The sequence below is a fragment of the Pteropus vampyrus genome, unplaced genomic scaffold, assembly GCF_000151845.1.
Source record: "Pteropus vampyrus isolate Shadow unplaced genomic scaffold, Pvam_2.0 Scaffold146, whole genome shotgun sequence".
Lineage (NCBI taxonomy): Eukaryota > Metazoa > Chordata > Mammalia > Chiroptera > Pteropodidae > Pteropus > Pteropus vampyrus.
The window spans coordinates 1,283,547-1,298,332 of record NW_011888927.1 but is presented as its reverse complement, the minus strand read 5'-3'; the positions used below and the strand labels follow the sequence as shown (position 1 = coordinate 1,298,332).

At 33.7% G+C, this 14,786-nt stretch overlaps 1 protein-coding gene across 1 annotated transcript in view; it reads right to left on the bottom strand.

Moving 5' to 3' along the window:
* The window catches only part of TRAK2 (trafficking kinesin protein 2), a 58,095-nt gene that overhangs the window by 14,585 nt on the left and 28,724 nt on the right, over positions 1-14,786 (bottom strand). Inside the window, 8 exon segments of the mRNA XM_011369157.2 lie at positions 1-47; positions 1,203-1,277; positions 1,724-1,854; positions 3,355-3,433; positions 3,964-4,173; positions 5,190-5,306; positions 6,797-6,873; positions 13,922-14,119. Of these exon segments, the coding sequence (XP_011367459.1) occupies positions 1-47; positions 1,203-1,277; positions 1,724-1,854; positions 3,355-3,433; positions 3,964-4,173; positions 5,190-5,306; positions 6,797-6,873; positions 13,922-14,119 (934 nt within the window).

Here is a 14,786-nt window from a genome sequence, read left to right as displayed (position 1 = left end):
TGTAACATTCCCAGACACTCCATATTCCTGTCTTGTAACTCATGCAGCTGAAAGAGAGGATGATAATTAGCATACTTTATTAAATTCTCATATAAAAACATCCATTGGGATAAATATTAATTTTATACTGAGGACTAGCTAAGTTTATGAATATAATCCGTTTCAATACAAAGACTCTGAAACAAACTAAGCAAGGGCGGGGTGTGCAGAGAGAGAGAGAGAGAGAGAGAGAGAGAGAGAGAGAGAGAGAGAGTGTGTGTGTGTGTGTGTGTGTGTGTGTGTGTGATTTTAAGCTGCTAGAATTAGGGGTATCTTGGCCAGAATTATAAATAAACATGATTTCCTAAAAATCTAAAATGTAGCTGAGGTGACCATGACTGTTAATTCAATATTTAATGCTTCATATCCTTAAAAAAATTATAGAAAAATAATAATAGTTATGGTCAAATAAGATTTAGCATACTGTTAGATATATATTTTGAAAACATCATTCTGAAGTCCGTAATGACAAGATCAAGTCTACAAAGTATTGTGTACGATGTTAGGGTGCTCAATCATCTTAAACAAGTAGTTTCTTCTCCCTTGTTTCAGAACCATCTTTACTGTTAGATATACAAGCATGGTTAAAAAAAGCACGTATTTTTCAGAGTACATTTTAACTTCAAAAATTTCTTCACGTGGTATGTGGACTGGATCATTAGCATCACCAGGGCTGGGGATGCTTATTAAAAATGCAGATTCTAGGCCCTCATTCTAGACCTACTATATTAGAAACTTGGGGGGAAGGTACCTGGGAATCTCCATTTAAAACTCTCCTAGCCAGTTAATTCTTACACATGCTAAAGAACCACTAAATTATACCTAATATATAGAATTTTGATATATTAAAATTATATCAAAGGAAGAGATTTTTGCTATTTCTCCCGACATTTTAAAAACTGTTGGGTTAGTTAAAGTTGACTGCTAAAAGGGTCACATATTCCTAAAGAATCCTATGAAAGTCAAGGTTTTCCCTATTAATTAAGAAGGATGTTGCCATGGTATTAGTTTTAGAGACAGAATTTGTTAAATGTTTTACTTCTTAGCTCTCATAATTTCATCTTGATCCTCTGTTGTTGTTTTAAATCTTATTCACGAAGGGGAAAGAAACTATTCTTCCCCCCCGTGTATTATATTTACAAGATAAAGGAAGATTTCATTACCTCCATTGTCAGTTGTCTTTGGGCATCTTTAGAAGCTTGTAGATGAAGTCTCAGTTCTTCCTTCTCAATCACATGCTAATAACAACAAATTAAAAGAGACATGTGAAGCCTTTCCATATAAAATAAAGACTAATCTCTTTTTTAAGACATTCTAAGAGTGCATTTCAGGGGTATAGTCTATGTAGAGGCCTATAAAAAGCTAACCTTCCAAAAGCCAAATACGAGCAATAAAATGGGCAGAATATAAAATCTGTTAAGGTGTTCAGAATATAATGAGCATGAGTCAATAATTCACATCACAAGTTTCTGAGGAGATGTAACCCCATTTTACGGAGAGAAATAGTGACTTGAAAGTATTTATCCATGATACTTAGGACAGAGAGAAGACTAAAACAGCAATCAGAACTTTAAAAGGGCAGAGACTGTGTTTATTTTGCTTAATGTATCTAGCACTTAAGAGTGCACAGTACTAGGTAGGTCAGTGCTTAACAAACATCTGCTGAATGAATGAATGAACTTACTTCTTTAAGTTTGTGCTGAAGATCTACAATCTGAGACAAGAGAGAAGAGATCTCTTCTTGGTATCGAATCAGTTCATCACTCTTCCCAGACAATTCTTCAGTCATTTTAGACATCTGAGCATTAGTTTCACCTTGGAAACAAAACAAAAATTTTAAAAATGAAAGTAAATGTAAGATAGGGGTTGGCAAACTATGGTGTGTGGGCCAAATCCTGTCTTATAACAAGCACTGGACTATCACGAATAGATTTTTTTTAACATAAATTTAAAAAATAAACCCAGATAACCCAATAGAGAAAAATAAAAGTTCTTCTGAAATGGGCTAATCTGGGACTTGAATGAGACAATGAAGCTAAAAACAGATGAATTGTAAAGCAAGAAAGCTAAAAGTTTTGCTTCAATCTTTTTTTTTTTTTTATGAGAAAGATGCATTCCCTATTTTTTTTCTTTCTGAAAGACAAGAAGGCTGAAAAGAGATAGGTGAATTATATATCTTTGCAAGTGGCAAGATGTAATCTCATTTATGTCTTTGAGAACACTTCAGAGATGTCAAAAAAATCCCACAAGCAATGAAAATTAAACTTAAATCTAACTAAGGAACATTTCCAGAACGGAACAGTCACAATCTGCTAAAGGTACTGAGATGCGTCTGTAGGAGAGAGACTTTCTGGGATACCTGGCAAACTGAGTAGAGCCTCTAAAGCAATTCTTACAGCCTTGCATTCTTGCATAGAATATGAACCTTACATGAAATAGAACCTTTAGAATTCCACTAGGGAAATAAATCTTTATTTCATATAAAAACTTTGACACCTAAATACAAGTGGCAAAACCATTTCTCAAATGGTTTTTTTAATTTACAGAAAGCCTATAACATTTCAGAGGATGGCAATAAAGAAGAAAGAGGCCTGGACTGGAGCTCTAGGGCAAGTCATTTCTTTCTTTCTTTCTTTTTTTTTTTTTAAGTGTGAAAGGTAGGAAATGATAGTGCTGATGGAGAAGATTCAATTTACATTCCTTCTTGTCCTCTAATATTCTGTTAATTTAAGGTATCAGTTTTTGAACCGACGTGATGTTACATCTTCTTTTTCAACATAAAAGACTATATATATTAACAGAGGAATTAAATATTTTTCTCTAGTAAAGCTGACCTTTTTCCAACTAATTAGTTAGAAAATTATTTTAGTTAACATTATGTCAAACCAAAACATATTCCTTTATAGACGACACATAGTTGGCACTTAAATATGCATTGAATGTTAGGTTTTATGTCATCATTTAAGCCCCAGCTCTGTCACTTATCATTTTCCGACTCTGGCAATCATATTCTCTATAGGACTATTTCGTCATCAACAACATAAGAGCTTTGGTTCTTTTCACCCTAATATACTATACTTGATAGAAATATAGGTCTTTATTTAATGATGATGGCAATTTGAAACATATTTCTTAAAAGTACATATGGTATTTTATTTAGAGTTGTGGGTTCAACGTGATATTCCAAGATCTTCAGGAATTATTTAATACTATTTCTTGAGATACTTCTACTGAAACCATTGATCTAATTTCCAAGTTGGAGATATCCTACCAAAGAATTGCCCAAAAGCTAAGAAACAGAATGTTAGTACTTACGAAGTTCTTTAACACAGTCGCTGACAAGCTGTTGTTCCTTCTCTTCATAGGTAATAGTTTCTGTCTTTATGTGACAAGCCTTCAAGAAAAAAGTAGTATGCAATATCTTCTGATTTTTATAGTATTAACTAAAAAAACCTTTAATTCTCTTTTGAAGATAAAAATTAATCACTTACAAAGGAAAATCCCATAAAGTTTTATCTATCATAAAATGAAGGTATGCAAAAGCACGTGACAAACATCTACCCCTCATTCCTCTTGGGGCCTTTGCATATGCCTACTCACCTGGCTAATCCCTAGCCACGGTGAAAATATCACTTGCTTAAGTAGGACTTCTTTGATTCCTCCCCATTATACAAGCTCACAGAACCTTGTAATTTTCCAGCATAGTTCTTATCACAGTTGTCATTATTTAGTTATTTGTGTAAACTCCACAAGATATATATAGTCTATGTTGTGGCTTTCTCTGTTTCTTCTGTCAACTTGTTATCCACTTTTCAGTGGGATCTAAGTAACAAGAGAAGGCAAATACATGTGCCTTGGCTGCTACCTGGGCCTATACCTTACAGCCTTTAAGGTAGAGGAAATTGAGAATTACGTTGAATGTACCTTGGATCGAAGAACCATATTCTCTTCTTCCAGTTCCTTGAGCTTTTCTTGCAGCATGTCCAACTGCAGCAAACCCTGCGATAAGCTAAAGGACTCATTGAACCGAAGGGGTGTAGAACAGCTGGAATCAGTTTCACTCTCTTCAGAAGCAATGGAGACAATTCGAAGTAACTCATCTTTCTTGGATAGCTCATGCTGTAGTTGATTAACCTGCGCAGCAAAAGGGCTTGATTTTACAAGATGTTCTTTACTTTGCATTATTTACATGTAGTATAACTTCTAATTCATAGAGCAATTGTTTCTCATCATAAAAATAAAGTCAGCTGCTAGATTTTACCGACTAAAGTAGCAAGTGCTAAAAAGAGAATAACAAACCTCAGATACTTCTTAAACTATCGTTTTAGAGCATTAACTCAACAAATACATCTTTTGCTATACTAGCTGAGAACATCCAGTTTTCATATTCTATATAATACAAATATAGGAAAAAAATTTCACATTATGATACATTCACAGTTAAAAACAAAACTAAAGAATCTTCAAAGTATCAGAATAGATCCCTACTTCAAATTCTAATCCCAAAGGCTTGTACTTTTAAGCTGTATAACTCTGCATGACTTCCTAACTTTAGTTCTAGGGGATAAATATTTTAAACATAAAGGCTCAAATATTATTAAATATAATTCACTTATAAAATTTAAATAACACTAGATAAAAATAACAAATTATAGAAAATTTGAAATTTATCCATTCAAGTTAATAAATCAGTTCTCACTAAAACTATTTATTGCTTTGGAATAAATGCATTTTTCAAAAATTTCTTTTCCTTTCTCTTTTTTCCTTTTGTTTGGGTTTTTAAATAAAGACACTTCATTTAGATATCTATTATTTGGGAATATATTAAAAAAAATAAAGTTAAGATAAGATCACACACAAAGTCCACAAAGAGTGGTGAGGATAAAGTGTTAAAACCTAAGCAAGGTGCCATAAGTACTATAGGTACTGAATACTGGCTTTATATTGACTAAGGTAGGGCCATATGAGCACTCCTCTGTATAATAACATTTCATTTCTTTACTGGTTAGTTCAATGGTTGCCAACAAAGACAATATGTATGGGTGTTATTTACCTACTACTGTCATCAATTCAGGGATACCCAGGAAAAAAATTTCTCCATTGCCAAGACCTAATTATTTCATGCTGCAAATACTCGATCAAAGACTTACTTGATCAAAAGCTTGCCCCAACTGCTCCTCAAGGGCTTCATTCTGCTCAGACAAGACATGGTTCCGCTTTAAGAGAGCTTGCCCAATTCGAGCAGCTAGCTCCAGATCACGATCCCTCTGTTAAAATACCAAATACACCTTTTCTTTGAGTACAAACAAAATTAAATGGTAGTTTAGAAGTTCTGTAGTCAATTCTGCTAAACACAAAAGCAATGTCCTACAAAGCATCAAGATTAATTTTAATGCCCAGATACCAAAATGAACACTGGGTCTGGCACATAGGTGGTGTTTAATATATGTTGGTCGAATAGAGGACTACCACAGTTGTGAGTGCAAGAGGGCATTTCTTTTCTTAGTATCAAGTGAGATTTATTGATCACCCTATTAATTAGGAACCAGCAATCCAATCTGTAAACTTAAAACTTTGGGGAATTAGAAAATCAATGTTGGACAGGGTCTGGCGCATAGTAAAAGCTCAATAAATATTTGTTAAATGCATCTGTCTACCAAGCATGGTAATGATACAGAATAAGGTATATAATATATGGGAATCAGGTAGGTACGTTAAAAAATTTCATTGAGAGTAAAGGATTAGAGGAAAGCACAGCCAAGAGCCCTACTGTCAACTGGTGCAAGAATGATGTGAAATAAAATAAGCGACAAAAAGTTTTAAGGCTACAAGGTTCTGCTTGGACCATAGAAAAAAGGGGGCTCTAAAGAAGTTGGTGGCGTCATGCAGGGAGGCCTACAAAAAAGCCAAGTAAAGCAAGAGTTACTCTTTCTGGGTACATGGTAATACTTAGCAAGGGCATAGGAATCCCAACTACATGGTGGAGGTGAGGATTATATTCTGTAGGATGAAAAACTGTCGATAAACATAACTGCCTTATAAATGAGCATGGGTTCCACTTACATTACTCCCTATAAATAAAATTAAGCTTCTGTCCTTTTGCCTCACAGCACATGAAAACAGGTAGATGAGTTATTTCCAAATTTTCAAGGCCTACTTATCTCATTTTCAATATAGGCTAAGTGGCATACACAAAATCACTTTGCGGAGTTGGAGGGGAGAGTAGAGAGGGGTACTTCAAGGAGAAAGACAGCTTTCCATAAAATCAACTGAAATTAAAATATAAGGAGAGATCTCTATGACTGCCAATTGAAAGAGATACACCATACTTATTGAAAATATTATGGACAAAAGGAGCTCAAATAAAAGCAGAAATCTTTGGGAAGATGTTCCAAATTGCAGGTGTTGATTTGCAATGGAGTTGCTTCTTAAATAAGAAGCTCTGCTACAGGTTGAATAACAACATATGCTTTTCTAGGACTGGGAGGCCAGCCAGCATCACTATAACAACAAACAAACAAGCAAACAAACAGCCCCACCCCCTCCCCAATTCACTAAACCTTCTATAATTTCATAACAATAAACTTCAAGAACCACTCTACTTTGCAATGCCAGTTGTTTCAATTGTAACAACCTTATAGAAAATAACTGAGAGCAAAGACATCATAATTTTTCATTTGATGTAAAAATTTGATAGATTCCAAACAATTTCAAGTTGTAGCTTTTTGTACTGGAGAAAGAAATTTTATATTCCTACCTCTGCCAGGAGATGTGTAACCATGTCGATGTCATTGTAAGTTTTGGTCATCTGCTCCACCCTGTCTGTGCCTAGAACTAAGACAGTTAAAAAACAACTGTTTATAGAATTTAGAAATAACAGAAAAATTAAAATATTTGTAAGAACTGAAAAATAACAACGAACCCAGGCTTTTACAAAAGGCCATTCAGGAGAATAAAAATACATGTGAAAAAAGAAAAGGAAAGAAACGTTTCATATATTAGACACTCAGGAAATATACGAATTATTACAAATAAATGTGCATCATAAGATGAATTAAGAATCAAAAGATCACAAGGCAGTCACTTCCTGACTACCTCCTCTCCCTCTGTAAGATTAGAACTTTGGCCCACTCACACTAGAGAATGTGGGCTGGGAGAATGCATGAAACCACCAATTGTTTTATATCCTAATCTAAACTAAAGTTACTGAGGAGCGAGTTAGTGAAAGGCTATGCTGTTACAAAAGAATTCAATTAGAATTCTGTTGTGATGATCTTGAATATGTATCATCAGCTATCATGTGAGCTAATATCAATCAACAAGGAAAAGGACTTGTAGGACTTTTTGTAGCTCTGCTCTGAATCATAATCTTTTTTAGCTTACTTAAAAACTTTCTGATAATCTTCATATCTAGGCCTTTGCTATAAAATAAGTTGTATACTATACTATTACTTGCATAATTCAAGCCCAGTATTTCTGCACCTCATAAACTTAGGAACTGTCAATGCACTTGGATAATTTAGTTCCAAAGAGGACAAATATGACTACTGATTCCAGTCACAATAAGCAACATATCTTTTTAAGCTAGTGATAATGCATAATAAAAAAGGGATATTTTGACTTTGAAGTACACTACATGATACAGATTTGTGTTTGACTTAGACTGATTTTATAATTAGTTTATAATTAGTTGTCTTGAAGAAAAAACTGAGACTTTGGAGCAGAAAAGCTGAATTCACATATTTGAGTGGGCTTGAACAAGTCATTTAACCCTTCTGATATTCAGATTTCATATTTATAATATGAAGGTGATAATACTCATCTCAGAAGGTCATTAGGAAGTTAAAATATGATGATTCTACTGAGCAAAACTGCAAGTATCATACAACTGTTTATAATTATTACTTTTTAAACACAACTGGTATGTATAAAATAGCCCTGGTTTTAAATTCTCTGTAAATAATTCACCAAATTGGCAGTAGATATTATAATTTAAGTCATTTGTAGTTTATTAGTCCTGTCTTAAAACTTGAGGTTGCCCAAAAGACACCATTACAGATGTTTTACTTTTATTTGAGCTTTTAATTTTTCTTTTTAGCATCACTGCTTAAAATGAATCTGGGGATTACCTAGAGCTAATTATTAATGATAGTCTTATTCCTACTTATAAGTAAAACAAAGTGCTAGGTAGATGGTATTAGGAGAGAGCTTTAAAAAGTTTTAAATATAACTAAAAAGCAAACAAACAAACAAATAACCCAAACAAAAATCTAGAAACATTTTTACTCCAAAAGAATTTATATTTATAAGTAGAGAAACTGATTCCATAATTTAACCACGAGGATAAGGGAAACAGGCTTTTGGGCCTAAGGAATCTTCACAATTTAACTATATACTATAGGTAGTATAGCAGGAACTAAGAATTAAAAATAAGGCAGATACGATTGGTAGTTATGAAATAGTCACAGGGATGTAAAGTACAGCATAGGGAATAGAATCCCTAATATTGCAATAACTATGTATAGTGCCAGGTGGATACTAGGCTACTCAGAGGGATCATTTTGTAAATTATATAAATGTCTAACCACTATGCTGTACACCTGAAACTAATATAACATAATACTGAATGTCAACTATAATTTAAAAATTTTAAAAAAAGGAGGAGGTGAAGGGGAATAAGAGGTTCACATCTCCAGTTATAAAATAAATAAGTCATGGGGATGTAATATATGGCATAGGGAATATAGTCAATAATATTATACTAACATTGATTGTATGGTGTCGGATGGTTTAGACTTACAATGGTGATCAACTTCTTTACCTAATAGAAGACGAATAACTATGGTATATGCCTGAAACTAATACAATATTGTATGTTAGCTATATTTTAATAAAAATCTTTTTTTAAAAAAAAGATACCTGCACACACAAAAATATAAGGCAGATACAGTGTATGGTCTCCACTACTTCCGATCTTGATAATAAGATGAGGAGGGAAAAAAATCAAAGCAATATATCTATGCTCTAAATTAACTACAGGAAACCAGCCAATAAATGCAAAACCAAATTTAATGTAGGGCAGTGGGTCTCAACACCAGATTCTGATTTACTTGATTTGGAGGCAACCCAGGGCACAGGCTGCAAGTAAAAGATGCCCAGGTGTTCTGATGTGGAGCTAGGGATGAAAACCACTGACTCAGGATTAAATTAACACTGTAAGCAAGAGCCAGGAATTCTGGAGACTGAAAAATTAGCATAAATGAAGCCATTTTAAAACATAGTCAGGGCAGCCACTCCAGAGGAACTGCACTGCATGTCCTTGAGCCTTTGAAATGTTTGAACTGAGCAAAATGACCTTTGGACTGGGCCAAAGCAGCATAACCTTCCAAACAGCTGTTTATAAAGCTAACAGGAAAGCAGACCTCCTGACTATAGGACTGAAAATTAAGATTCTTTAGCACTGAAATAGCTAAAGAATAACTTAGCTTACTTGTACCAATAGAAATTCCTTCCTTGGTTTATTAGCACCAATAGAAATTTCTTCCTTCTATTCAATGCAATTATTTCCCTTTCTTTTCTCACAGAAACCCTTTCCCTTCTCCCCATAAAGGAAACACTATTTGGGTTTCTGCCTGAATCAGTGCTGCACCAACAGCTATTCTTTATGATCTCAAATAAACATTTATTGTCTCTCACCTTGGCCTTTTATTTCCAGATTAATAAGACTCAGTTAAAAACAGTTTTTATACAAGTGATTTAAAAAATACATGACATGGCTTCAATTACATAACTGACCAGAGTTGAAGTGGCAAATTTAATTTGAAGTAAACCCAGTAAGTTAAGGATGTAAAAAACAGCTGTGAGTTACAAGTCACACATGATGAAAGGGGAAGAGAAAATGAAGGACACAGTGATACAGAAATGTAAAGAATAAAACATGTTTTAATGGAGAACCTAAATGTATTTCCTATAAATGCTTACCATCTGTCACAGTCTGAAAATGTAAAGCTGAACCTTAAGAAGTTAATTTAGTTTAATGATCTTATTTTCTTATATGAAGAATTTTGATTGAGAGGAATTATATGACATGTCCAATACCACAAAGCAAGCCTTTAGTGGCAAAGCCAGGATAATAATGAGGTGATAACAACCCCCATTCCCAAGGTCATAAAAAAAACAAAAAAATTTGGGTGTGCTCATTCCCAGTAACAGGCTCCAACACCATTCTGCTGTTTCTGCCAGGTCCTAAGATCAAAAGGTCTTTATCTGATGAAATACTAGAATATACCCTTGTTATTAAATAGCATAGATCCCAATTTTGTTCCTTAAAATGTGAGCATATCTATATACAAGAGAGGCTGGAAGGATACACATTAAAATGTAAATAGTGGTTATCTCAGGGTGGGGATTATGGTTGATCCGTTGTTTTGTTTTCGGATTTTTTGCTAATTTTCCATGAAGAACAAATATTACCTTGGCAATTAAAAAACTGCAGCTCTTGTTAAGAGGTTTCAAAAAGCAAAAATGAATTTTAAAATGTTTAAATATATATTATGGCAAAGAAGTTAGATAATGCAACCAGAATTCTCCAATTCTTATGTTTTATGTGAAATAGGCTCTATACTACCAAATCCCAAAGGCTGGGCCACCTCAATGAGAGTTGCTAATTGCTGTCAGTCACCAAGCATACAGAAACACAATGGATTCCCCTCTGCAGCCTAATGAGTTCTGTCTTCTCTTCCTTATCACAATACTCCTGCCAAAGACTTGCTGCTTGGGAGGATTCCGAAAGCACTCAGAGAAAAGCTCTTTCCTGTTCTATTGGCACTTAGGTGTGATCAAATGCTTCCAAGGCCATAGACTAATTCCTCACTGTAATTGTTACCAGGAATGTAGAGATAGTCAAGCAGACTGACTTTTATTCTCATCAATCCTATCAAATCCTGTTTTCCCTTCAGCTATCAGCTGTTAAAACATATAGGTTGGGGGCTGGGAGAATGGGGTGAAGGGTTAAAGAAGTACAAATTAGTTGATAGATGGTCACGGGTTTGGGGAGCATGGGATAGGGAATGCAGTTAGCATTAATTAAATGGCTAGGTGGAAAACCAGAGAAGAAGTAATTAGGGGGATTGTTTTATAAACTATATGAATGTCTAACCGATGTACTGTATACTTGAAACTAATTAAAATTTTTTAAATGGTAAAAAAAAATATATAGAAATATGTTAAATGGTACAGAAATTAGCAATGCTTCTTGCTTGTTTCCAGACATGAACTTGCCTAACCTAATTCTCAAAAAAAAATTTATACATCAGGGAGATGATAAACATTTTTACAGAACAATTCTGCAACTTGATTTCAGAAGGTTGTTAATTAATGTTCAACATTTCTGGTGTAATATCTAGAGAATCCAATGTGCCTGAAACAAATATGGGGGGTAATATACATAAGCACTTCACTTGTCTTCACTTTATGTTCTAATTGCATAATTTCATATCAACTACCCCAATCTCACATTTTTTCAAGATGGGAAATGCCGATGTTAATCCATTTTGATATCCCTGTCATTCATATGAGATAGTGCTTGATAGTTCTCTCAGATGATCCTTTTTAAGATCTAGAGTTTTCACCACAATTACTGTATTTTAAAAAGACTTCTCATCTTTCATCACTCTCCCACACCCAAAACCAAACACAAAAGCACCATCCATGTGGCATAGTAAAAGATGCAATAGCTCTCTCCTGACAACTGGAAAAAGGTCTTGAGAAGTGACTGTAGCTCTTGCTATTATAATACAAAGAACATTTCTGCAATATGAAAAACTGCCTTCAAAAGAACTGAGAAAAAAAGAAGACTGATGACATATACCATCTATATATTGTATATATAAGGCAGCCTTTCTCAACAGGGTTCCAGGGAGAATTAAACCCTATAGATGATTTAAGTGACGACGTTCTCAATTCTCCCACAGATAATACTTAGCTAGGACATAATGCATAGGTGATAAGGTAATCAATCCATTATATAATAGATGTTTTAGGTCATATGGCTTAATTCTTTTGTGGAACTGGTTGAGACGGTTGATCTAAGGAAGTATATATCAGCTTATTTCTACGACCTTATGGTTAATGCTTCTTAAGCATTATATCAGTTATATTTCTTTTTCGGCTAATACAAGTCAATAATTTTTGAGGGCACAGCTTTTGAGGAAAAGTATTAACTACCAACTAGAAATAATAATTTCTACATTTCTCTGCAAAATTGTATTCCTAATTCCTTCAATTCTCTAATTAACGTCAATTTACTTTTCAAATCGTTGAAGCGAAAATAGAATAATTCAACTAAAGGAATAGGAGAGTTTTTCAGAACCCAGAAGTACGGATCTGCATCATCCTATTAATCTCAAGTTTTAAACTGCTCCCTTGAACGTTATGGTTTGTTTTGTATAAAGCCTTGAAAATTAAATATTTTAGAATTTTCTTATCTTTTATTTTTCAGTTTTTTATTTAAAATTCATCTTAGAAATACCTCCATTAAATCATGATCTAAGACATTATTCTAGCACAGTTCTGCCCTTCTCCCCAGTGACCGATAGGACAAAGAACAAGTAAACTAGGGCACTTTCTGCGTCATTTTATCAAAATAATGACAAACTAAATTTACCATAATGAAACTTCAGTTTGAAAATGTCTTCTTACAAATCTAAAAACTCATGGAACAAAGGGAAATGGAAATAAAAAAATAGTGTTCCTTCTAAAAAGCATTTTCCAGAAAATCTCAAGCAACTTCTCAAACTAGAAATTTAGGAAAACCTTAAGAGCCTTAATTTAATATTTAGCCATTTAAAAGAATTATTGAGGACTGAAATACAGTTTTATTTGAGTTTCCTGATATTCCAATTCAAGTTCAAACAACGTTTAAAATTCTTTTTCTGAAAGTAACCTGGTTCTAGGAAACTATCAAGAGCAAGTTAATGATTACTGTGAAAATGAGTAGTTCACAACAATCATTCTCTACCTACAATCTTTAAAAACACAGAGGCATTCACTGGGAAAATGTCTAGGACCTGATGCAACCTTATATCTCGCTCGAATGGAAAGAATTTCACAAATATATCAATGTTGAACTTTTATTATATATTCTAATAGCAATTATGCACACGATATTTTTATAGTGAATGAATAAAAAACGATATTTTTATAGTGAATGAATAAAAAAAAGTAAGCTCAGCCCGAATGCAGATTTTTGGAATGAGGTGAAAAAAAATAAAGTCTCCATACTTTAAAGTTTAAAAAGTGTTCTATTTAATTTTATCATTTATAAGAGCTTGGTATAAAACATGTTTTAGGGCAAACATGGCTTATTAGCCTCTCACTGAAATTTCTCTATGAATCCTTAAGTAATGAAGATTGCTATATAGTGTGCACTTATTTCTCTTTGGCATTATTAAAACTACTCATATATTTAAGAACTATCCTTAATAACTGACAGTTCCTCTAATTATGTTTAAAAGAAAAGAGTTATAAAGCTGATGGCTCAGGATAACAAACGAGTGGGAAAATAAATGTCGAGAGATATAAAGGAATATTAAAATTTTAAATGGTTTCGCCGTTTCTTAAGTTCTCTTTTCTAATCAGTCTGAGGAAAGTATCAAGTAAAAGATGAGAGAAATGGAAACATTGAGTATGCTTGCAATCCTGGACACTCAGAGTCATAAGAGTAACAAACTTTCTGCATTCAGACCTTGTTAAATCAGTTTGAGTTAAAGTCACTACACAATGAACAATGGCTAGGGATCTCAGATGCTTTAAAAGTCAACACTAAGTTATTCCTGATTTTTATTTCAATGGACAAACTCTAAAAGGATAAAAAAATACTCACTCATATAACGGAAAGTCTCTTCAGCAAGGACTGGAGAAAGGGCATCAGATGCATGCTGCTGCTGCTGCTGTGGGGACTGAGTCCAGTCTTGATTTTCATAGAGGAAGAGAGAGTCCACTCTTAGCCTGTACTGGGGTAGCTGTTCTTCTAGCAGACTCACCAGCTCAACTTCAGGCAGATCCTCATTGGAGCAGACATCTAAAGAAGAGAGTCCATGTAAATGAATCTAAGATATTTCAATTACTAGGCTACAGAGAAAAATCAGTGAAATCACCAAAGATACATTAACCACGTCATTTCTCCACTGATTTTTATTAGTATATCCTGATACTATAGTTGGTCTTTCTCCAGGTTTCTTTACTATGAGAACTTCTATAGTAAAAATAATACCATGAATTTTAATTACACCCTATCTAAAATATACTGCATAGTGAATATAACTACGTTTTTAAAGTTTAAAATAAATTTAGACAAATTTCTTATTTCTGACTTATCAATCTATTCAGTGGTGCTTAAGAGAGATCTGTTCTCAAATATCTTACATGCTTGAGGGAAAAAGGCAGCATAAAACAACAAGCAGAAAACAGCCAGTTTGAAAGGAATTCAACTATTATGTTCTTAAGTAACAGAATTTGAACTCTGTGTGAAGATTTTTCAAAATCTGGTAAAATTATATTTTAGTATATTTTCACAGCAGCTACATATATTAAAAAAAAGCCTAACATTTCCTGGTTAAATATGAATGTTAACATTCCAGCACCGATACTGGCATATTTACTTTATCATTTTTACTTGAAGGATGTGGTACATTTAAAGTCCTGAATACCTTTTACATCGCTACTCCTTCTCACGCACACCTCTAACT